Source organism: Magnolia sinica, chromosome 3 (genome assembly GCF_029962835.1).
Source record: "Magnolia sinica isolate HGM2019 chromosome 3, MsV1, whole genome shotgun sequence".
In the NCBI taxonomy this organism is placed as follows: Eukaryota; Viridiplantae; Streptophyta; class Magnoliopsida; order Magnoliales; family Magnoliaceae; genus Magnolia; species Magnolia sinica.
In genome coordinates this window covers 23,744,337-23,768,220 of record NC_080575.1, presented here as the reverse complement: position 1 = coordinate 23,768,220, position 23,884 = coordinate 23,744,337, and the positions used below count along the sequence as shown (strand labels likewise).

Genomic DNA, 23,884 nt, shown 5'->3' with positions numbered 1-23,884 from the left:
TCATCATTCCAATCGTCGAACTCAGTAGAGACACCAATCCAGAAATTCCAGGAACTCCTACAGTCGAAGGCAGGATTATTCAAAGGAAAAAATTGCAGAGTCCCCATTGCATAGCCATAAGGGTTGGAAATGATTCAGGCTGATCATATTGTTGTGCAACGTTCTGAATTGGATTTTAGAAAAAAAAAAGAAGCCGATCACAGATTGGATATTCAAACCAAAACAGATTAAATATTAAAAAGAGGAATTACCATCACTTTTATAACATTCTATGGAGAAGATCTATCTGGAAAGCAAGGATTTTGAGGCCCACTCACCAATAGATACCATATTGCCTATAAGATCAATGTTTCAGCAACCTGGGCTGCCATAATCTTTCATCCGGATGGGGTTTACAGTCATTTATAGTTATAAATCCCACATCAAAACAACCCATATCAGCATATACAAGGATCCCTGTTTTTTTTCTTCATAGATCACAACCTACACTACCAATAATAACACGGAAATCGTCTATTTCGCATGACCCGATCAGCATAAACGTGGATTAGATGCATGGGACCTTCTGCATGTCTGTACTTCTACATTTAAGTTGCATCTGAAGGAGAGGGGTTATGGAATTACAAACATGTGTACATGCCAAAGCCATGAAATCGTCTATTTCGCACCATCATTCCTCTCCAATGAGAAAATACAGGGATTAGATGCATGCGACCTTCTGCATGTTGGTCCTTCTACCTTCAATTCGTGTCTGAAGGAGAGGGGTTATGGAATTACAAACACGTGTACATGCCAAAGGAAGCAAATCGTCTATTTCACAGCATCATTCCTGTTCAATGAGCAAATATGAGGATTGGATGCATGCGACCTTCTGCATGTCTGTCCTTCTACCTACAATTCGTGTCTGAAGGAGAGGGGTTATGGAATTACAGACATGCATACATGCCAAAGGAAGCAAATCGTCTATTTCGCACCATCATTCCTATCTGATGAGCAAATACAGGGATTAGATGCATGCGACCTTCTGCATGTCTGTCCTTCTGCCTTCATTTTGCGTCTGAAGGAGAGGGGTTATGGAATTACAGATGTGTGTACATGCCAAAGCCATGAAAGGCTTCTGCTGCAGTCCCATTAACATGCATTGGAAATGCCTGCTTCAGCAGAGATTTGAGGAAGAAAGCTTCACAAAACCAAGATCGAACTGGACCAAAGACAACTAGAATGTCATACACTGACCTTTCAGGAAGGACGATGCAACCCAACAGCCGTGGATGTGCAATTGGAACTCCGCTTCTGGCGGCGACCTGCAGGGAAGAAGAACAAACCAACACTATCATTGACGTAATGGAATGCAGATGAGAAGACCATCCAAACCATGGAAATGGAAGTTATACCTTCTCCTAGAGATGACAGAGGCTTGGAGAAGAGGGCAGCAGGGAAGCAGAAAGAAATGGAGAAGCCTTGTTTTAAAGCAAAGGACCTGAGTTTGCACTGAATTGCGGTGGTAACGCGAACCAGCATAAGATCGAAACGTCCTGTTGACAAAACCTGAGAGTCGGCGCAATCCCTCTCGATTTCCCTCTTAAGTCACTCGAAATCGTTGGTAGTTGGAGGTTGTAAATACGCCCTCATTTGTGGTGGTTTTTACCACCACACCAAACATAGGTAAATGGTAATTATTACCTATTTACCTGCATTTACAGCCTGTAATTGAAAAACAAACACCCCCTTAGTGATTCAACTTCTTGGTTGGGTTTTATCTATTTTCTAGTGCTTTAAAGTTGTTGAAAAACTTGCGGCATAGGAAGTGATGAGACGGTTATCATGAACTCATTATAACATCTTCCTTAGTGTTGTATTTCATTGCTTCTCTAATAAAATTTTTCCATCCTTCACCAGAAAAAGAAAGAAGAAAAAAGGAAAAGGAGGAAAATGATTACAAGGTCAGCTAGAAGAACTTGAGGATCAATGTGTTATTGATTTTTGGTGGAACTAGAACAATATAGAACCTCTAGGCTATCTTAAGAAGTTTTCTATTTCTAACTCTTTCCATATATGAAAAAAAAATAATCTGTGGAGAGCATTGGATATCCTTGTAGATAGCTCAATTAGAAATTTGAGGATTTGATGACCCAACCAAGAATATCAAGGAGTATAAAAAGGGAAGATTTGGTTAGATCTAGTGTAACTGCCAATCTGGTGCAACCCAATCATCGAGTCAATGAGATCTCGACACTCGAATCATAAAGAAATGAACTCATATACTACACTCTCAAGAAATATTTGGGTAGAGAAGAAATAACTTTTTAGATATCAAACTTCTTCTCTTCCAATACTTAAGAAAACTCACAACTTGGAAAAATGTGGAATGCCTTCCTATACCCCCCTTTTATAGACATCGAAGACAATCCCTATGAATCTTTAATGAAAATTCCCCAACTATTAGATTAATTTCAAATCATTCTATAATTTATTTAAGATAATAAAAATCCCACCAACAAAGATTTAGCCTAAAATAACAAAAAACGAATCTATTAAATACCAAAGAAATCTTCAATCATATCTTCCACATCAGCCCCATTCTCTTTTGCAAATGGCAAATGTGATCTTTGACATCTAGGCCCAAATCTTATCACAAATAGCTCTAAATCAACACATGCTGGGCCCTACAGTGGGCTGTGGGCCTACATTATTCCCCTCGAGTTGGAAAGAACTTGACTCCAGTGAGTTGGGCGCTTCATACAAGTAGCAGAGATCCATATATAATCTTTTCAATTCTTCTCTCATGATCCATGTGCATTTAGAATATGGCTTGTTCTTCTATTTCCACCAAGTATTGCTTGTATTAGTCCTGTCAAGTGTTTGTAGTCTTCATGTGCAACACTTGTTCAACTTCTTCGTCGAGTGTTAGTAGTCTTCATGTGCAACACTTGTTCAACTTCTTCATTCTTTTTCTTCAGGAGTTGTTTATCTATATCATTAATGACTTCATCTTGAATGTCAGACACCTCACCATGGTACTTGAAAAAATCTACCACATTTAAAATCAACAAGATATTGAAGTCATTTGGCAACTCGATCTTATAGGTATTGTTACCCAACTTCTTCTTGACTCGGCATAGACCAGTCTTCTTAAACTTGAGCTTGTTGTATGTTCCTCTCGAAAACCCTTCTTTATGGAGATAAACCAAAACCAAGTCACCTTCTTTATATATCTTCTCGCGGCGATGTTTTTTTTTTTTTTTTGTAGCTTCTCGGTACTTAGCTTTACTCTATTTGATTTCCTTCTTTCGCTTCTTTTCTTCTTTCTCATTCTTCTATTGAACTTCTTTATGCAAACCATCAATTGGTAGGAGTTTGGCTTGTTTGGCTAGACTCATTCGTTAATGTGCAAGATTCATTATGTTTGAACCTAGCATCAAGTCAATGTGGTGTTGAATGTTCCTCATAAGAGGAAGTTTAGTTGGTAGTTCTTCGGGTACCAAGTCTTGATACTCACGAAGGAGCTTCTGCATGGGAGGTAGATCATCCGATTGTTTTGCATATTCTTAGCAACTAATACATAAATGATGCCAATCGCCTTATTTTCTACATTGACCGATTTTTGACCCTCTTTGTCAAAATTGGGTGATGAAAGAAGGTGCAATGTGATATTCACACCATCCTTGATGAAAGAATAAGTATTAGCCCAGGTTAAATGCACTATATCTTGGTCCCACAACCACGGTCTCCCCAACAAAATGTGGCATGCATCTATGGCAACCACGTCACACCACGTGTCATCTTTATACCTAGATCCAATAGAGAAGGAAACTAAGCACATGGAATTAACAAACACTTTTCCATCTTTCTTCAACAATAGATCTAGTATGGACATGGATGCTTATGTTCTTTGGTTTCAATTCATCCATAATTTCTTGTTGGACAATGTTCTCATTGCTCCCCTCATTTACCAAAATCGTGCATATATGCCTATCGGAGGTGCAAGTGGTGTAGAAGATATTGTCCTAACGACCGCTCTTTAATAATCACACGAGGCGTTCATAGCACAGTCTGTGGGATAACCAAAAACTTGCCCCTATCACCATATACATTTGCTACATCTTCCCCAACACCCGCTTTGTTGTTATATGCATGTTCTTATTCCGTGTCATCCTCGGCTTTCACATAGTCGGGAGTGTCTTCAACGTACTCTCTTTCCTTAGCCAAATTCACGTTAACCATGGGTTAATGTTTATGATATTGAAAAGAGCGATATCTGGTTTGCTCACACTTAAGGTATGTGAAAGGAGTGCTATTTTGCCCCATGTACTAGCTCCTCGTCCATAACCACCTCCCTCAGGTTGGGGTTTGGCTTTTGTTGGATGTTGGTCCATTGTCCCTTGACCTATGGGAAGCCCTGTGGTTGCCTTATACAAGAAGTTAGCGTTCTGCCTCATTGTTGAGGATGGTCCTCGTGGGGCACCAAATTGTCTTCCAAGCATGGTGTGCCATAATGGCCGTTATGTAATGGTAGCGGTGGCAACCGTTGGCGTTACGGGGTCATAACAATCGTTACAAAAAAAAAGAACCTTAACAGCCCATTACTACCCCCCTAACGACTGTAATGGCCCCGAGAAAAGAAGAAAAGCCCGTAATGGCTTGTATTGTAATGGTGATGGTGGTGGCCGTTACGGCCACCATTACCATTATGAAATACCTTGCTTCCAAGTCCCTAATTAATTATCTCCTTAGCTTTTAATGCAAGTGTGTATGCATTGGACATTTTAAATACATCTTTAAAAGTCAGTTCATTTCTTATGTCTGAGTTCAGACCACTAATATACCGTAATTTTTTTTGGTGTTCATACTCACAAAACCTTGGTGCAATGTCAATTTATGGAACTCGTCAATATATTCATTGACCAACTTGTTTCCTTAACGTAGATTGTGGCATCTTTTATAGAGGTCACTGGTACGAATGCCATTTATAACCTTTTTTTTTATAAATTTTTTTTTTTGAAGAATTTACTATCTCCTTACCTTGATGGATCTGTTCAGCTTGGAGGTCGGCCCACCTTGCTACTGTATGATTGAAAAATTTCATATCTACTAACTTGACCTTCCAACTGTCTGTAATTTCCTTATAGTTGAACACCTTTTCACCTTGTTTAGCCAATCGATGAAGGCATCAACATGCAAATGACCATGGAGTTCCAGAATGTCTACTTTAATTTCGGGCTCTCTATCATGTTCCAACAATCAAAGGATTCGATCGTTGGCGTCTTCATAAGCTGAGGCTGTCTGTTGTTGGTTTGGACTTTAGTGGGGACCTTTAATTATATCTAGTTAATACTAAAGAAATCTTCAATTATATCTTCCACATCAGCCCCCATACCTTTATGGAGAGTTGTTTTAGAATCCAAAGGATTTAAAATTAGTTAGGCAAAAACATAGTATATTAGTGCAATTTGAGTAACAATAGGAGTGGGGGGCACTGAATCAGTAAAGATTGTTGACAAAGAATTTTCTCAAAATGACCACTTTCGATATCTTGGGTTGATAATTCATGAGGGTGGAGAGATTGAGAAGGATGTTGCCCATAGAATTTAAGTGGGTTGAAGGCATGGAGACGTGCCTTTGGAGTTTTATGTGATTGTCATGTATCACTCAAACTGAAAAGGGAATTTTATGGGATGGCTATAAGATCAGCCATGCTTTATGGGACAACATGTTGGGCGGTTAAGAAACATGTTCATAGGATGAGTGTAGTTGAAAAGATCCAGATTTCAGTTTTCTTGCTGTGCTACTTTTTTAGGGATTTTTGGGGAGATTTTCCACATGGATTACGTGCGGTTGAGAAATAACAATCACCAAAAACAAGAAACGTGACATTTCGTGAAGATTTGGGGGTGCTATGATGTTTTCTGTGAGAAATGGGTGCTTATGGTCCTTGATTTGGGTCCTTCTATTGAATTTTCCTTGTGTCTTCATGTTTTGATGTTGTGAGGCTGTGAAACATGGTGTATATTCATGTTGAGGATGGCGATTGTGTAATTGCTGCTCCTTCTATGCTTAGAGGTACTACACATACGAACCATTTGACATAATCCTCGACCCAACTCGACATGGAGGATTTCTACAAGCAGTGGAGCTTTCCTTCTCCGTTCATTGTTTCTTCCTTTATTAGGCCATTGTTATTAGTAGTGGGTGTATTTCACTTACACTTTGGGTGCTGTTGCCCATGTGTTTTCACATGCCGTTTTGGGTGTAGTTCCCCTCTCGACTATGGTGAGTGTAGTGTACTCAATTTGTTGTGCAATGTCGCATGTGTTTTTGAGAGGATTTTGGAAGGTTGTCGACTTTGGTTATGGCTTTCTATTGGTAGCCAAGATTCAACGGACGACAGAAGCTCAATCTACAAAAAAAATAGCTACTGAAGATCATAGATCCCACCATGTTATGTTTGAAGGGAAATTGTGGCCCAAGCTGATCGCTATCTAATGCAGGACAATCAACCACTTGCTCTAAAAGCTCGAACTAAAAAAAGCTCGAACTGTTAGAGTATGGCGAATTAATCTCTTTATCTCATAGCCCAGGCCCCACATCTCATGGGTTTAAGACCTCGGCCAAACCCCCCTTCGTGGGCCCCAAATCAGATGGGCCGCCCACCCCGAGTATGTCCCCGCATCCCATGGGCTACCCCACTCCAGCCCGGTGTGAAATGTGGATTAATCACCCCTGGTGAGGAGTCTCGAGCACGAGATCTCCCACGTGGGCCCCAAATCACATGGGTCACCCACCCCTAGTGTGCCCTTGCATCCCACAAGCAAGCCCACCCGAGCCTAGTGTGAAAATGCCCCTGCATTAATCACCCCCGGTGAGGAGTCTCGAACACGAGACCTCCCGCTCTGATACCAATTTGATGCAGGACAATCAACTACTTGCTCTAAAAGCTCAAACTAAGAAAAGCTCGAACTGTTAGAGTATGCTGAATTAATTTTTAATGCAGGACAATTAACCACTTGCTCTAAAAGCTCGAACTGTTAGAGTATGACGAATTAATCCTTTTATCTCATAGCCTAGGCCCCACATCGCATGTGTTATGACCTCGGCTGAACCCCCCTCTTGGGCCCCAAATCACATAGGTACCGCTTCACACGGGCTGCCCACCCCGAGTGTGTCCCCGCATCCCACAGGCTACCCCACTCGAGCCCAGTGTGAAATGCGCATTGATCACCCCCGGTGAGGAGTCTCGAACATGAGACCTCCCCTGTGGGCCTTGCCCACCCCGAGTGTGCCCCTGCATCCCACAGGCGACCCCACTTGAGCCCGGTGTGAAAATGCCCATTAATCACCCCCGGTAAGGAGTCTCGAACACGAGACCTCCCGTTCTGATACCAATTTGATGTAGGACAATTAACCACTTGCTTTAAAAGCTTGAACTGTTAGAGTATGGTGAATTAATCCCTTTATCTCATAACCCAGGCCCCACATCGCATGTGTTATGACCTCAGTCGAACTCCCCTCGTGGGCCCCAAATCACATGGGTACCGCTTCACACGGGCTGCCCACTCCGAGTGTGTCCCCGCATCCCACAGGCTACCTCACTCGAGTTCAGTGTAAAATGTGTATTAATGACCATTGGTGAGGAATCTCGAACACGAGACCTCCCCCGTGGGCCTCGCCCACCCCGAGTGTGCCCCTACATCACACAGGCGACCCCACTCGAGCCCGGTGTGAAAATGCCCCTGCATTACTATCATATTTTTTGTATGTGTTCCAAGCCGAGCATGATCGATATTTAATTATTTATGCTTTAGCTTGAGGGGGAGTGTAGGAAAATATATGTAATATTTTGTGTGTGTGTGTGTGTGTGTTGTCCATGTACTCTTGTGGAGCACTGTATTTAAGCTTCTCTCAAGTTAATATATGTATGTGTGTGGACTGATAGCTTGACACAATACTTCTCTTGTTGCTTGAAACTTCTCTCTCTCTCTCTCTCTCTCTCTCTCTCTCTCTCTCTCTCTCTCTCCATTTCACACATTCTACTAACAGTAACGACACCCACCATTATATGATAGGGGGTTGAAATGACCAGTTTAACAGTAATGGTGGCTGTTATGGTTTGAGCTGTAAAGGCCGTTACGTGCTTTTTTTAAAATTTTTTTATTTATTCTCTCCGTATCGGCCCTGTAATGAACCATTATGAGACTGTTACGGGTCAATTTTGCGTAACGGCTTGCAATGGCTAGCGCCGCCCCCCCCCCCCACAAAAAAAAATAAAATAAAAAATCCTGTAATAGCTGTATTGGCTGTTATTGGGGATGTTTGGGGCTGGGATGCCCTTGTGGTGGTCATTGGGGATCATGATGGTGACAAAGGTGGAGGGGAGGGCTTTTATTGGTTTGGGTGTGCATAGAATGATGAGCTGGAAAATTTCCTTCTTCCTCGGGTGAGGGGCTTCCTTCAAGATGGTTTGGCTGTAGGCTCTCAGCTGTCAATTTTGTGCTCTCACCTCTTAATTCAAGTAATTTTACCTCTGAATTTTGTGTCACTCATTGAAAATTGTTTGACCAAAAATGAATAAAAATCACTTCTATTATTACATTCTACCCCTGTATGTGCAGATGGTATAATGTATTGAATCAACAATAATATGCACCGTTGGTAAACATATGTTCATTTAAAATTAATACAACGAAATATGTAAAAATTAATACAACGAAATATGTTTATTTAAGGTAAGAATTACTAGTCTGATGAGCCATATTTTCCTGGTAGAGCAAGTCTTACTCCTATGCGAGGCATGCACAGACCACTAGGCTTCAGTTAGAATGAAATAATTTTTTTACATTCTCCTGTTTGGATTCCACCCTTTGACCACAATGGTTAAAATACTGGCTACTCTTTCTTGTTTTACCATCAGGCAGCCATGCACCATTGTCTTAGCCTCATTGCCATGATCTGTTAGTTTCAGATGATTTTTTTATGACATTGCTCTTATTTTAGTGTCGATCAGTGTACCTCATGATCTTATTATCTGCACTTCTGATCATGTTTGCCCTTTATGGAATTATATTCATTCTTGTAACTGTAACTCCACTTCTTGCAGAACTTTGATGATGTATTGGTTCCTGCTGATCATGTTAGCAGGAGTTACAATGACACGTACTATGTTGATGCCCACACTGTATTGAGGTGCCATACGAGCGCTCATCAAGCAGAGCTATTAAGGAACGGCCACACTCATTTCCTTGTCACGGGGGATGTCTATCGTAGGGATTCTATTGATTCAACTCATTACCCTGTATTTCATCAGGTTCTTATGCCTTCCATTCTAGAAGTTACTTTTTTCTGTGAAATAGTTCTCTAGGACTTTATGATTATGTGAATTATATATCACTGTTACAGATGGAAGGGGTTCGCGTTTTCTCACAAGATGACTGGACAGCATCTGGCATGGATGCAACATCTTATGCAGCCATGGATTTGAAGAAGGCCCTCGAGGGTCTAGCACAGCACTTATTTGGTATCCTCTTCTCACAACCATTTCTTTTCTCACAATTAATAGATATGAGAAGCTAATGTGCAATCTTTTGTAATGGCATTTGTTGGATTTTTTTTTTCCTGATATACCCATGCACCTAACATTTAAAAATTTTCAGGTGCTGTGGAAATGCGTTGGGTTGATACTTATTTTCCCTTCACCAATCCATCATTTGAACTGGAAATATATTTCCAGGTCAGTTTATTGAGGTTGTTTGCCATATACTGCCATTTTTATGTGAACATCTTTCTTCTGGAAGAGTGATTTCTGTACGGTAGCTGATATAACTGGTGTTTATTATTATTATTTTTAATTATTAATGCAATCTTTGTACTATATTATTTGTGAGAAATGCTAGATCCAAACTCTCCATTTTCAATCATCAACACAACAGGCAGTACATGTGCCATTGTGGCACATATCTGCTGGTTCTTGACATGCATTTTAGGTTGTTCACAGTGTGTCTTTCCTACCATAAAATCAGGTCAGCCTACCAACCAGGTGAGCAAAACATTCATGGTTAAATGTAGATTGTTATCCTCGTCCATTTTTTCGTACATCTATGGCCAACCGGATAAATGGGCAAGCAGGCTCTTCGGTACAAGGGATGTTCACCATGGGGACTGCTATTTGAATTCCTGGATCCCACACACATGTGCCACGTTGGTATATGTGGTGTCGCATTCCTCGTTATTTGTATGTTCAATTGCAACAAGTCAGCAAACATTTGAGCAGGTTGAGTTTAAAGGATTAATAATTGTTGATGGTTTATCTACGGCGAAGTTTCCTCTTATAGGCCGCCTCATCTATTGAGGGAAGCCTTTATCGCTTATTAATAAAGGAGGACCAGAATCATTGTTCGTTGTTAACTGTTGGGATCCAGGGTGATTTCTTTTATAAAAAATGTGATTTTGTTGCTGATAATTCCCGTGATGGTGTCCTCGACTTTTATGCATTCATGTCCATGCCAATGGAAGAGTTGCCTTGTGGGTGGGGATGCTGAGTGAAGCACATTGAGAGTAGACAAGGGGTGCTATTTAGAAGAGAAAAATGTGTTGTTTAAGGATAAAGCATGCTGCTGGTAGAGGCTTCTTTGCCTTGAACAATTCAGTGTCGAGGATCAGAATGTCATTGGACTATAAAGAGTCATCACGAGACAAATATTACCTACACTTCGAGCTTGATTGCAGAAGGGGAAATACCATGTAATTCATAAATATAGTGTGGGTGGTCAGGGAGAAAGTTAACCAAAATGGTTTGGGTATTCACCAATAACCTGTTCGTTCAAAGATCTAGAGCTAGGATCTTTGAAAAATGTGTTTGTTTTGCCATTAGAAAATGACTCCAAGAAATGACTCCGACTTATTCTGTAACTCGATATTCAGGGTAAGGGCCCTAGGGATGAAAAACAAAGGGGTAAGGCACCTTTCTCACTTGTGTAGAAAATGGTCTCGGCTCAAACTTTTGGAAAATAAAAATTGAGAGTTTTTTTTTTTTTTTTTTTTTATAAAACAAAGCAATAATACTAAGAATGCTTAAAGAATGAGAAAAAAAAAGGAGAATGGGGGCGAGAGGTATGGATGTTTAGCAAGGTTGGCACTAGTAGCTTCAGATTCGTTGTAGTGTTGGGGTCCTGTCCATCTTGAATGATGGGGTTTGTATGGAGATAGGGAAGAGGGAGAGTATGCAAAGTTGCCCTCTTAAAAATGTGTTAAGAAGCCAGTGCTCACCATCCCAAGACAGAGTCACTTCCCACGCCACTTGAGAGATGGTGCTTTCCTGCTTTTCCTTAACTTAGACCTTTCTTCCTTTCTCTTTGCATTTTCTCAGTTTTTTTTTTTTTTTTTTTTGGGGGGGGGGGGGAATTTGTGCTATTCTTTCCAATGTATGGGTTTTAAATTCTAAGAAGCTATGGGAAGAGTGGACCGCTCTTGTAAGCAGGGAGTCTCAAGGAATGACGACTTTGATCTTCATCCAAGGTTTGTCTTTGGTTGTGAATAGTGAACCTGTCAAAGAGACTCTGATATTTGTATGGAAATGCTACTTCTGGGTGGTAGAAGCTAAACTTTCATGGTCATTTTGGTAACCCAGGTCCTACCGACATTGGGGTCGTGATGATAATGGGTTGACCTTGCTTTTGTATTCTTGGGCTTGCGGGGTTGGGTGATGCTATTCGAGGTGACACTATGTCATTGTGTGAATGCCTTCTTTTTGTTTCCAAATATTCTGGGATGATTATTACAAAGGGATGCCATGAACGTCATATTGTGGTTTAGAAGCAACTAGGGTGATCCTTAGAAGCTAGCCTCTGTCTTTGATGAAATTTACCTCTTAGCTTCTTAATGCAAGGGCATTTTCACACCGGACTCGAGTGGGGTGACCTGTGGGATGTAGAGGCACAATCGGGGTGGGCGGCTCGTGTGAGGCGGGTGACTCGTGTGAGATAGGTGGCTCGTGTGAAGTGGAACCCGTGTGAAGTGGAACCCATGAGGGGGGTTCGGCCAAGGTCCTAACCCATGGGATGTGGGGCCTGAGTTATGTGATAAAGGGATTGATTCACCATGCTCTATCAGTTCGAGCTTTTAGAGCAAGTGGTTAATTGTCCTGCATCACTTCTAGCCCTAGGTCAAACATTTTGTTTAATGATGTCAGTAGAGAGGATAATGACTTGATGAACTCCTCAGCTTAGGAAGGCAGGTCTTCTGTTTGTATTAGAACATCAGTTCCATTGTCTTGATGTTCTCTTTTTGATTAATGAATCTATTATTTCTCGGGAAAAAAAAATATAGAATTGCAAGTCAAGATCCTTTCTTGGAGGCTATGGATCTCTGTTTATAGGCCGGAGGTGCGAGTTTAGGTTAGAAATGCCATTTCCTTATGTTTTGGTACAAATCCTAAAGGCGAGTTATGTAACTTGGTTCCTAAGGCATGAAGAGATCCTTAGGATTGAAGAGATGGAGTATTTGAATCTAGGATTAAGGGATGAAATTTTTTGCCTAGATTTAGGCTAATTGGGTAATAAGTAGGTTCTTGAAGGCTTTTGTAGCTGAGTAGATAGGTTCTAAATGAAGGGTAAGTGGCTCGACCCTAATTGTCGGTCTAGGGTGTGGGTTTTGTGGAGTCAAAGCAGGTAACTAAGGTAAATTAGGCATTGTAGAAGGTTTTGTATGATGTTTTGATAAGTCTCAAAATCCTATGGGTTGTAAGGGGCAGGATGGTATTATTCACAAAATATGGGGCACGGTTTTAGGTATAGCTACATGAAACATGAAGTGAAAAGGAAACATACATGAGTGTGGGAGTGGGGTAGCGTTTGTTTCAAACATTGCCAAGTATAAATATCTACGAAGTGGGAATGGGAGCAGGAGTATAAGGCATAATTTGAAGTGGGAGCAGTACCTGGTTAGAAGGAGTGTGCAACTAACTTCTAAACAGTTGTTTCATATCCGTGACTCAACTGGAGACAAACCAGTATGACTAGCCCGAATGCATTCTGTTTCAGCAAGTTTCAGTCCTGTTTTGCTGCTGACATATTTAGTAGCCTGCTGAAAATTGAGACAAACCGGTTATGTTGACTTGGTTTTGGATGATATTTAGGACCAACTGAGGGGTTAGCTAGGGTGGCTATGTGAAAAGGTGGGCGGGCGGGCTCTGATTTGGTTGATTTTGGTTAAATTAGTCAAATTTGGGTTGAAGGAGTAAAATTAACATGACATTGGATTTATGGATTTATGAGTGTGACAGGCAACTTTTTTTTTTTTTTTTTCATTTTTTTCCCATATAAGATTTATGTGATTTCCAGTTTGTGCAGGTCTTGGTATTTTGGCTGCCAAATTCTCCCTTGATATCAGAATTAGATGAGGTTTCTTGCATTGGATAGTCAACTCAATTGGCTAGCTAATTCTTTTGGTCTAAAAATCAAAATTCAAAGGGGTTTGAGAGATTAATCTTTGAGAACAGGTCACTTTCCCGAACAGTCCAACTTGTCTTCATGCATATTTCTACTTTGGTCTTATGTGGGTGGTGGGACATCAGATTTGAGTGATCTTTGTCTTTTTGGAAAGGTTACTTGATGGACTAAACAATGATGTAGGTCTCCTTGGATTGCTCTCAGAAAATTCCTTGGTTTTAGCATATAAGTCAAAATTACAAGTTTCTGGAATCTGCTAGGTTAAGTTACAAAGTTGAGACCTGGGATCTTGTGCAAAAAAGAAGTGGTTGGCCCCAGCCTGATTCCTATGTTGGTTCCAAGACTCCCAGGCTTCCCAGGGTTAGTTTGGGTTTTAAGGAAGTTTCATAAGGCCCTGTTTGGTAGACGCCTAAAAATGAATTCATCTCATTTTAGTTAACAGTAATTTTGTAATAGAGACCTTGATCTCTAATACATAATTACTATTAACATGATTCATTATGTATTAGAGATCAGATCTCTAATGCACAATTACCGTTAACTAAAATGAGATGAACTCATTTTTAGGCATCTACCAAACAGGGCTTAAAGGGTTAAATAAAAAGTTCTGGGTTTCTGTGGATGGTTTCCTATTTGAAATCCTGCACAACTCGGGTGGGGGCTCTATTCACCATGTAGCGGGTAAACTGTGTGCCAATTCCCTTGTCTAGTTGCCCAACATTCCTAGCAACCTTGGGTGGAAGAATTCACTAGGATTTTTTGCAAGTGCTAGCTACCTTTGATTATGTGCCATAGTGGTGCCGAGATTGCTAGGTTTTTTTCTAGACTGCATTGCCTTATTTGAGTTGTTGAATTTTGTCGATGGCCTATGTTAAAGCGTTAATGTGTTACTGAAATTATTGCTTCGAGATACTTGCATTAGCATATTGGGATTCTTGAACTTATCACTTCATATTTAACACCCTTTCAGGAGAAGTGGCTGGAGGTTTTGGGTTGTGGAGTTACTGAGCAAGAAATACTAAAGCGAAGTGGTAGAACAGATAATGTTGCATGGGCTTTTGGACTTGGACTGGAGCGGCTTGCAATGGTTCTATTTGAAATACCAGATATTCGGCTTTTCTGGACAACTGATCTGCGATTTACCTCTCAAGTATTTCTCATCTCATTTTCGTTGTCTTTTCTTCAACACATTTCATTGCTTATGACAACTTTTGGAGTTTGCACATGTTGTCCTTTACATCTTGATTTGCACAGGCCAGTGTTCGAAATATTCATACTATCAGCCGATATATTGGCTGATATTATCGGTATCACGGTCCAGCGATATGAAACCCTTCAGAAGATATGAAAAAATTGGAAAATTTCACAGAATACTTTGTATTGATCGATATATCGATAAATATCGCCAAATATCGTTTGATATCGCTAAATATTGTTCTAAATATCGTGCGATATCAACGATACTATCACTTCTATCGGGATTTTATTTCTTTTTTCAAGAAATTTGCTATACAACACCTGTCGGGGCTACTGTAGCCAGCTCCGGGATGTTGGGAGAGTATCATTATCGAAAAAATGGAAAAAAAAAGAAAAAAAGAAAAGAAGAAAAAAAAGAAAACTTTCAACAGCAGATTTCGGTACTCGTAAAGAAGATCGCCATGATCGGAAGCTACGTTTGATGGGCCATTCGAATCGAAGTCTCTGATTTGGAGAGATTTGGGCGTGAAATCCTCGGCATTTGGGAGAGATTTTAGGGTTCCTGCGTTCCGGAATCCTCTCTTCTTCGAAAAAAAGGGACTGCGAGCCCTTATTTACGGGAAGCGGATGGGCTGGTGTACCGCACACCACCGACTTGGATGATGTGTTGACGTCACCAAGTTCTGTGGGTCCCATCATGAGGTATATGTTATATCCAAACCATTCATCCATTTGGCGAGCTCGTTGTAAGGCTTTAGCTGAAAAATAAGACAGATCCAAAGATCAAGTGGACCACACTGAAAAAAGCAGCGGGATATTGAACGTCTACCATCAAAACCCTTTTGGGGGTCACAGAAGTTTTGGATCGATATGATATTTGTTTTTCCTCTTCATCAAGGTCTTTGTGACGTCATGAACAGATTGGATGGAAAATAAACGTTATGGTGGGCCCTATGAATGTTATAACAGTGAGAATCATTGTCCTCACTGCTATTTGTGGTGTGGTCCACTTGAGCTTTGGATATGACTCATTTTTGGGCTCATAGTTTAAAATGATCTCTCCAAATGGATGAACGGTGTGGATATAATAAATACATTATTGTGGAGCCCATGTAACTTTGATCTACTTTGAACTGTTTGTACAACTCGAGCTTGAGGATCGTCAACGCTCATCTTCGCGGACGTGGATTTCCTGCGAAAGGCTTTCGCAGGAAGTTCCTCCGCTAGAAACTTGGGTGGGGCCAAAAATGAGCCGGATCCAAGACTTAAGTGGGCCGAAAACATGAGGATTGAACGTCCACAGTTGAAATATTCATGGGGCCGTTTTGAATCAGTCTAATATTTGTGTTTTCAGTTCATCCCAGTAGTAATGATGTTATGATCGGTATGGATGGAATGTAAACATCACTGTCGACCCAGGGAGGTTTCAACGGTAGGAATTTCCCTACCTACCTTTTTCTTTAGTACGGCCCACTTGAATCTTGGATCCTGCTTAATTTTTGTCTCAAGTCTTAAAATAAGCTTACAAAATGGATGGATGGAGTAGATTTCTCACAAACATCACGGTGTGCCCCACCTAGGTTCTAGTGCAAGAACTTCTTGCGAAAGGATTTCGCAGGAAATCCGCGTCCCATCTTCGCACGACACGTACCCACACCAGCTAGGTCACTGGTGCGTGGTACACCAACCAATCCACACCGTCCATCCATTTTCATAAGTCATTTTAAGGCATGAGCCTAAAAAGGGAGATGTAAGCTCAAGTGTACCACACCACAAGAAAACGTGGTGGCAATGATGTCCACCATTGAAGCTTCTTAGGGCCCACCGTAATGTTTATTTGCCATCCTATATGTTCATAAGGTTTGACAAACATGGATGGGAAAACATAAATATTAGCTTGATCCAAAAATTTTATAGCCCAAAAAAGTTTAATGGTGGTCATTCGATGACCACTATTTTGTGTGGTGTGGTCCACCTCAGATTTGGATCTGCCTTATTTTTTGGCCCATGCCCTAAAATGATATGTTAAAGTGAATTCATAGCGTTGATACGCCATCTTATATCGAGGTAGCCCCATGGTCAGGGTCCCATCCAAGTTGTTGGTTGCTTGGATTTGACCAAACAAATTGGGCATGTGAGTAAACTTTTAGGGCCCACCTCGATGTATGTACTGCATAACAATGTTGTCCATCTATTTGGACTGCTTATTTTATGACATGGTCCCGAAAATGAAATAGATACAAGTTTCAAGTGAACCACACTATAAGAAACAATGGTCATTGATCCCTCACCATTGAAAACTTCCTAGGGTCCATTGTGACCATCCAACCCGTTGATAAGTTCACATAGACTTGGATGAAAGGAAAACACAAATATCAGCTTGATCCAAAAAATTTTGTGGCCCACAAAAATTTTAATGGTCAATAACCACTGTTTCGTGTGGAGTGGTCCACATCTACCTGAAATTTGTAACTGCCTCATTTTTTAGGCCAACCCCTAAAATCAGGTTGCAAAACAAATGGACGATGCAGATATGTTGTGCATGCATCGAGGTGGGCCCTATTGTTTTCGACGATAGCATCAATTCATCAAGGCCTTCTACGGCTCCAAGAAGTTTTCGATGGTAGCATCAATTCCAACTGTTTTCTCTTGCGTGGTCCACATAAGTTTGAATGAAGGGAAAAAACAATTATCAGCTTGATCCAAAACTTTTGTGGCCCACTAATGGTCAATCACCATTGTTTCTTATGGTATGGTCCCCCTGATTATTGGATCTGCTTCATTTTTTGGATAATGCCCTAAAATGACAAGGAAAAACAGATGGACGGGGTGGATATTGAATACAGACATCATTGATAGGTATTTTTTCTAATTTCTAATATATCTTTTGCTTTTGAATGCATTGGTTATGTTTTCATACATATCTTTATACATTTATAAATGTTATGTATCATATTTGGATATATTTACCTTAGTTCAATCAGATAACGCATAACTTAGGATCTTATACAAAGGAAATTTATCATGTGCACTTCTGTTTTGAGATTTTTTTATTTAAAAGTGTGTATTAAGGTCTTTTTAAATAATCCATGAAGTTTCATAAAAAAATTCAACCATTTTGCCAATGTTTCCCCATGTTTCCCAAAAAGTGCGATAAATTACGCAATACAAACGATATGTCCCGTGCGATAACCGATACGTATCTGCATCCCAAGGTTGTGATACATTGCGATATTTCGAACATTGGGATGGGCATACTAGTGATACTAGACTTCTAAATGAGATCATAGTAAATGCACAAATTCCTAGATCATCAAGGGTCATAATGCGGGCCGACTTGGGAATCAGGTAATGCTCATAGAAATCATGTATACCGTAAGATCCTGCATGGTTCAGCTTGTTTATCTCTATTTATACATACATATATGGCATATTACTTGGTGCAAATGTTTGCACTATAATTATCATGCAAATGAGTTGTGTGCGGCCTACCGCAATGTGTTGATGACATGCATTGCGAGTTTGTGACCATCTTGCATGCCGTGCCTCGTTTGTAGATGGGTCCAAAAATCAGGCCAATCCATGCTTCAGGCGGGCCACACTCTTCAAATTATACTAATTCTTCATCATGACCATGAACACGAGCAATGCCATTGCCTACTTGAAGTACAATGCCACCCCACTAGTAAAATGCTTGCCTGTAAGGCTTTAACCCAACATATAAAGTACATTACACAGTCCATTTCAGGGATTGGCGACTTCCTCATTCAATGACTTTGGCAGTGGACGTTTCAAAATAAGAACTAGTAGGAATAGTTGGGAGGGGGCGGCCACCATCAATTTGCGCTAAGGGCCCACCCAATTTTTGGAATGGCCTGATTTTTGAGGTGTGCCATTATCTAGGGCCAATGTTTCATATCAATGGATTGGATGTCATATTGTCATGTGCACAACGTAGGCACTATACGAGAATCAAGTTTGGGCGTCCCCTTTCAACTATTCAAGCTCGTGTGGCCCACCTAAGTCATGGATTGGCTTGATTTTTGTGCCATTGGCAAGCAAGGCATCATGTACAAGATGGTTGGAGTGGATGTTATCAACATGTCATGGTGGACCCCACACAACTCGTTTGCACCATAATATAGTGCAAATGTTTGCACTTGATAAACTTTCCTATGTATATATCTTATGGGCCTATGGAAAACTACGCTGTTGATTTGCGATTTGGTCTATAAATTCATTGAACCTTCTAGACACTTGGGGCATGTTTGGATTGGGGGTAAACTAGGGGAAGAAAACAATTTTCCTTCTATTTGACATTTTCCTCTATTTGGATTACATAAAAAGAGAAGGAAATCCATTTAGTTCCCTTAGCAAGGTAGTACAACTTTTTTGTTTTCTTCAAGAAATCAAATAGTGGGAAAAGTGGCTTTTCTCCGATATAACGTTTTAAATAGCAAAATTGGAGGGAAAAGATGTTTCTCTTTGAAAATTGCTACCCAAACATTGGAAAATGCAAAAGGGAAGCACTTTCCTTCACATCTTCTCTGACAAAACAAACAGGTGCAAAGGGTTTCCTTTCCCTAGCGCTGATGTCAGTTTACCATATACTTATGTCACAATTCTACTTTCCCTTGCCTTACCTTAGTTTACCCCCAATCCAAACATGCCCTTAATTTGAACATATGTATCTTCTAGGAAGTGCCCAGTTGCTACCAAAATTTTACAAACAGAAATTTGTGATAGTAGCTTTTGTTAGTAACTCACTGTCATCTTGGGGCTAGTTTTTAAATCTGATCACACATGCTTGGTCATGGTCCTGTGCACTTTAATGTCATTTTGTGAACATTTGTGATGACAACTAATCTATTGCTTCTTGTTTTCAGTTCTCTAAGGGCCAGCTTGGTGTCAAGTTCAAGCCATTTTCAAAGGTACATAATATAAACCTTCATCTATGGATTGATTCTGTACTTCCATACAAAAATTGAAGGAACTCAATATAAACTGTCAAATTCAATCTTCTTATTTCTCTTGAAGAGCAGTATTCCATTCACTGGGAAGTGAAATTGAATAATTGTTATTTTGAAAGGTAATAAGATGTTATTGAAGAGGAAACTACTAATACAACAGAATGCTAACCACATCAGGGCAGCAACAGGAACAAACATCTCAGACACAATACACACTTTAAAACTTCGAACCATGCACTGAGACTAACTAAAGGTTGAAACCAGCATATAGTCAGTCTAGAGGCTTGAGATTTTGTGAGGTTTTCTGCCAACTCATTTCTCTATTTACCTGGGTAAAGGAAATTTGCTTCCCTCTGCACAGGTCAGTAACTTCCCTCTATTAGATAAGCCAACTTCCACGGAACTCTTTCAGGATCAGCTCAAGTAACAATTTTGAAAAAAATCTCCCTCTATTATAGTAGGCAAGGATCCCTTGTCCACTATCAGCTTAACCGCCTACAACAGTGCAAGGCGCTTCAACATAACTGGAGTCTTGAATACCGGTCTGCCCTGAGAATTCTACCCAAATGCTCCCATTGTGATCCCGAATGACATCCCCAATGCTCGCAAAACCCGCTTACCGAAGGAGCATCTATCACAATGAACTTTGAACGATCCATGTGGAAGTGGCTTCCAAACTCCCCGAGGCCTGTCTAAGTTTGGATGCCACTGCAGAACTTAAGTCCATGAGTCACGAATAGGATCTAAGGGATTTTCCTCAGCTTAGGGTTCGCTTTGCTCGACATTTGGATAAACCTGAAATCTTTCCCCACCATTACCTGAGCCCAAGAAGATTTGCCTCTAAAGGTTCTCTTGTTTCTCTCTAACCAAATCACCCAAAGGGTGGCAACCGCAAGGCATGCCATTTTCTAAAGAGACTCACCCACAGCTCCCCAAGCCGTTGAGGATCAGCTACCAACAAGCTCAGCAATTGAGCTAGGCATGACCTAATAAATGCCGAACTATAGAGAATCTGATTCCAAACTTTTGAGGCAGGGGGATTGATCTTTTCTCATATATAGATGGGTTTGAAACCTAAGCAAATCTGGGATTTTTAATCCTATGCAAAAGATGACTTTGCGAGGACGATCGAGAGAGGTGCTGCTGTGTAGCTTTCAGCAACAATGAAATGACAAGCTTTACAAGGGATTGAAGAGGCGGGTGGGGGAGTCTTCGAAAAGGATTTTGAGAGGAGAGTCAGCGGGTGCTTCAGGAGAGACTTTGAGAAGGGCTGGAGGGTGGTTGCGAGGGTGGTACAAATGGCGATTGTGGGGGAGATCGGGAGTTTGAAAGGGAGGAGGGAGGTGGGAGAAAGTTCTAGAGGGGGGAAGAGGCTTTTGAGTTAAGGGGGGAGAACGAGGGGAAGGGTGAGAAAGAGGTCTATGGGAGGGGTGGGTTTCAAGGAGAGAAGTATCGAATGCACTGCGGGGGAGAGTGGCCGCAGGTTCCAATACTTTGTCGAGATCACTAGAGGTTCCGACACTTTGTCGAGAACTCTTTGGATGGGTGGTCGGAAGATCGCTTCGCTCAGGAGTTTGGCAAGGCAAGGCGAGTGGTGGAGGTAGGCTTACCTTGTTTGAAGGGCTTCACACGGGGTTTTGCCTTTGTTTGAATGGAGGAGGATTCGAAGAAGGTGGTTACTTCTCTGAATGGTTGTCTCTTCGAGGGAAGACGCAAGGTAAAGTATGGCCCAAAGGTGATTAACAAAGTGGTGGTGTAGAGGGGTGAGGGCATCAGCATCCCTAGGAGTGGTCTTAGGTTGAGGTGTCCATTGTGATGGGGCAATGGAGTTGAGGGAGCTATTGGACATGGCCGAGGGGATCCTGACTGATGTTATAGATATTCATCCGTTGTGAGTTTCAAAGGATGATGGGGAGTAGAATAGGTAGGTTCTGGTGCATGCTTTAAATGAGCCTTTGGGGTTTGATCAAGTTGAGGGGGACCACATCCCAGCTGCAAAAGGAATGCGTTGGGTTAGGGAAGCACTTGGGCATATTGGAAGAATGATTGGGGTCACGTTCGGGGATTTTGAGGAAGATAACATAGCCTTGTTTCAGCTAATAAAGGAAAGGGGTATCTAGAAAGCCCAAGAACGCAGATTACTTGAGAGTCTAAAGGCTATAAAAGGTTGTAGAGAGTTGAAAGGTTTGGCATGCTCGATTAATTATGAAGTAGGAGCTGCGTCTAGGAGCGTGGAGAAGGGTATGTGGGGTAAAGATGGTGGACAATGAAGATCATTAGCTGGAACATAAATGGTATGTGCTACCCCCAAAAATGGGCCTAAATTAGGGATCTATGCAGGTGTTTCAAGGCCCAATTGGTGTCTTTGCATGAAACCAAGATGTGTCAGATGGAGTTGAAGTTTGTTGATAACATTTGGAGAGGAAAGATGAAGAAGGGCTTGGCTAAGGGGTGGTGGTGATGTGTGATTCGAGAGTTTGGGCAAAGGAGGATGGGTGGCAAGGTTAGTCCTCGATGTCAATTTTCCTTAAGGATGTGGCTAGCGATTTCATATGAGTTTTCATAACAGTTTATGGGCCTAACCACTCGAGTTAGCCGACGTCTTTGTGGGCTGATCTGGATGTGGCTTTCAGAAAGTGGAGACTTGCATGGCGCGTTGGGGGGGACTTCAATGTCATCGGATACTCCTTTGAGAAATCTTCCAGAGGGAGGATCACTCTAAGTATGTTGAAGTTCTCGTAATGAGTGTTGAAAAATGAGTGGACCTCTCGATGGGTGACGGAAATTTCATGTGGTCTAATAGGCAAGACAAGATCAAGTCGAACCTCGATAGGTTCCTTGTTTCACCGGATTGGATCTAGATGTTCCCTTTAGTTAGTCAGCGCGGTTTGCCAAGGCCCAACTTAAATCATTGTCTGATCTTGGTAGAGGTGGAGGACAATTGGGGTTCAAGGCCATTCAGATTTGAGTTCTCGTGGCCTAAAGTGGAAGGTTTTGTTTAAATTGTGTAAGGAGTGGTTGGCAGTAGAAGGCTATCCTGAATTTGTTTATTCAAGAAGTTGAAGCTCCTCAAACACAAGCTCATGAATTGGAGGAAAGAGATATTAGGAAGCCAAAACAAGAGTTGGGCTCCATTCTTGACGATAAAGAAAGAGGGAGCAAAGTTGTTAGAAGAGGAAAAAGTTAGAAGGGAGGCACTCTTGCTGGATATACAAATTGGTTGGAAGCGGAGATAAAGTGGAAGCAATGATCAAGAGCAACATGGCTTAGGGAAGGGGATAGGAACATGAAGTTCTAACATGACATCACCAACACAAGGCCGAGTAACAACAAGATTCACAGCATGGTGGTGGATGGTGTTGGGGCGGAGGAGAAAGATAAGGTATGTGATACCATTGTCGAATTTTACAAGGACCACCAAATTGAAAAAGGGTGGAAGTGGCCGAGATTAGATAAGCTCATCATCCCAAGGATTGCAAAAGTTGAGGTGGCTTTCCTTGAGAGAGCAGTTTTGGAAGAGGAGATAAAGGCGATAGTGGATGCTCTAGAGAGATATAAGGCACTGGGGCTAGATGGGTTCCCCTCGGCTTTTTTCCAGGTTTTTTCGGAGTTGGTTGAAGGATATCTGTTGGCTTTCATAGTTGAATTCTCTGAAAGTAGCCGATTGTTGGTCGAGTTGGGTGCTTCGTTCATTGTCTTGATTATGAAGAAAGAGGAAGTTGAATGGTTGTGGGAAAATCCTAGCCAAAGTGTTGGCCACAAGGTTTTGCTATATTCACTCGGGGCATCATCCCCAAGTCCCAAGGTGCTTTTATTGAAGGAAGATAGATTTCGGATTGTGCCTTGATCATGCATGAATGCATTATGCTTAGACTATCGTCACAAGGAAGGCAAGAGAGGCGTTGCCTCGAAGTTGGACCTAGAAAGGGTGTGCGATCACCTGAACTGGGAGTTCCTGGATTATATGTTGGCCCATCTTTGGTGCAACAAAAAATGAAGTGGATGCAGGCATGTATTAGTTCGGCCAAATTCTCGGTCCTAGTCAACTAATCGCCTAAAGGGTTTTTCAAATCCTCAAGGAAGCTAAGGCAAGGGGGCACACTCTCACTATTCTTGTTTGTGGTGATAACGGATGCCTTAAGCAAAATGTTGGAAAAAGGGGTTTTGGCTGGGCTTATAAGTGGGTTTAAGGTGGATAAGGAGGACTTCAAAGTGTCCCAGCTTTAGTTTAGGGACGACACAATCTTGTTCTGTGATGTGGAGGCAACGAAAGTGGAC

The 23,884-nt window shown here is 41.3% G+C and overlaps 1 protein-coding gene across 2 annotated transcripts in view; it reads left to right on the top strand.

Annotated features, from left to right (window-relative positions):
- Positions 1 to 23,884, top strand: part of LOC131239708 (phenylalanine--tRNA ligase, chloroplastic/mitochondrial) — a 50,690-nt gene that overhangs the window by 9,516 nt on the left and 17,290 nt on the right. Inside the window, exons 3-7 of one of the 2 annotated variants that reach the window (XM_058237543.1) lie at positions 9,095 to 9,301; positions 9,394 to 9,511; positions 9,648 to 9,724; positions 14,410 to 14,589; positions 19,523 to 19,567. In XM_058237543.1, coding sequence (XP_058093526.1) covers positions 9,095 to 9,301; positions 9,394 to 9,511; positions 9,648 to 9,724; positions 14,410 to 14,589; positions 19,523 to 19,567 — 627 coding nt within the window. The remainder of the gene's footprint in view (positions 1 to 9,094; positions 9,302 to 9,393; positions 9,512 to 9,647; positions 9,725 to 14,409; positions 14,590 to 19,522; positions 19,568 to 23,884) is intronic. The other variant, XM_058237544.1, reaches the window with a different exon arrangement.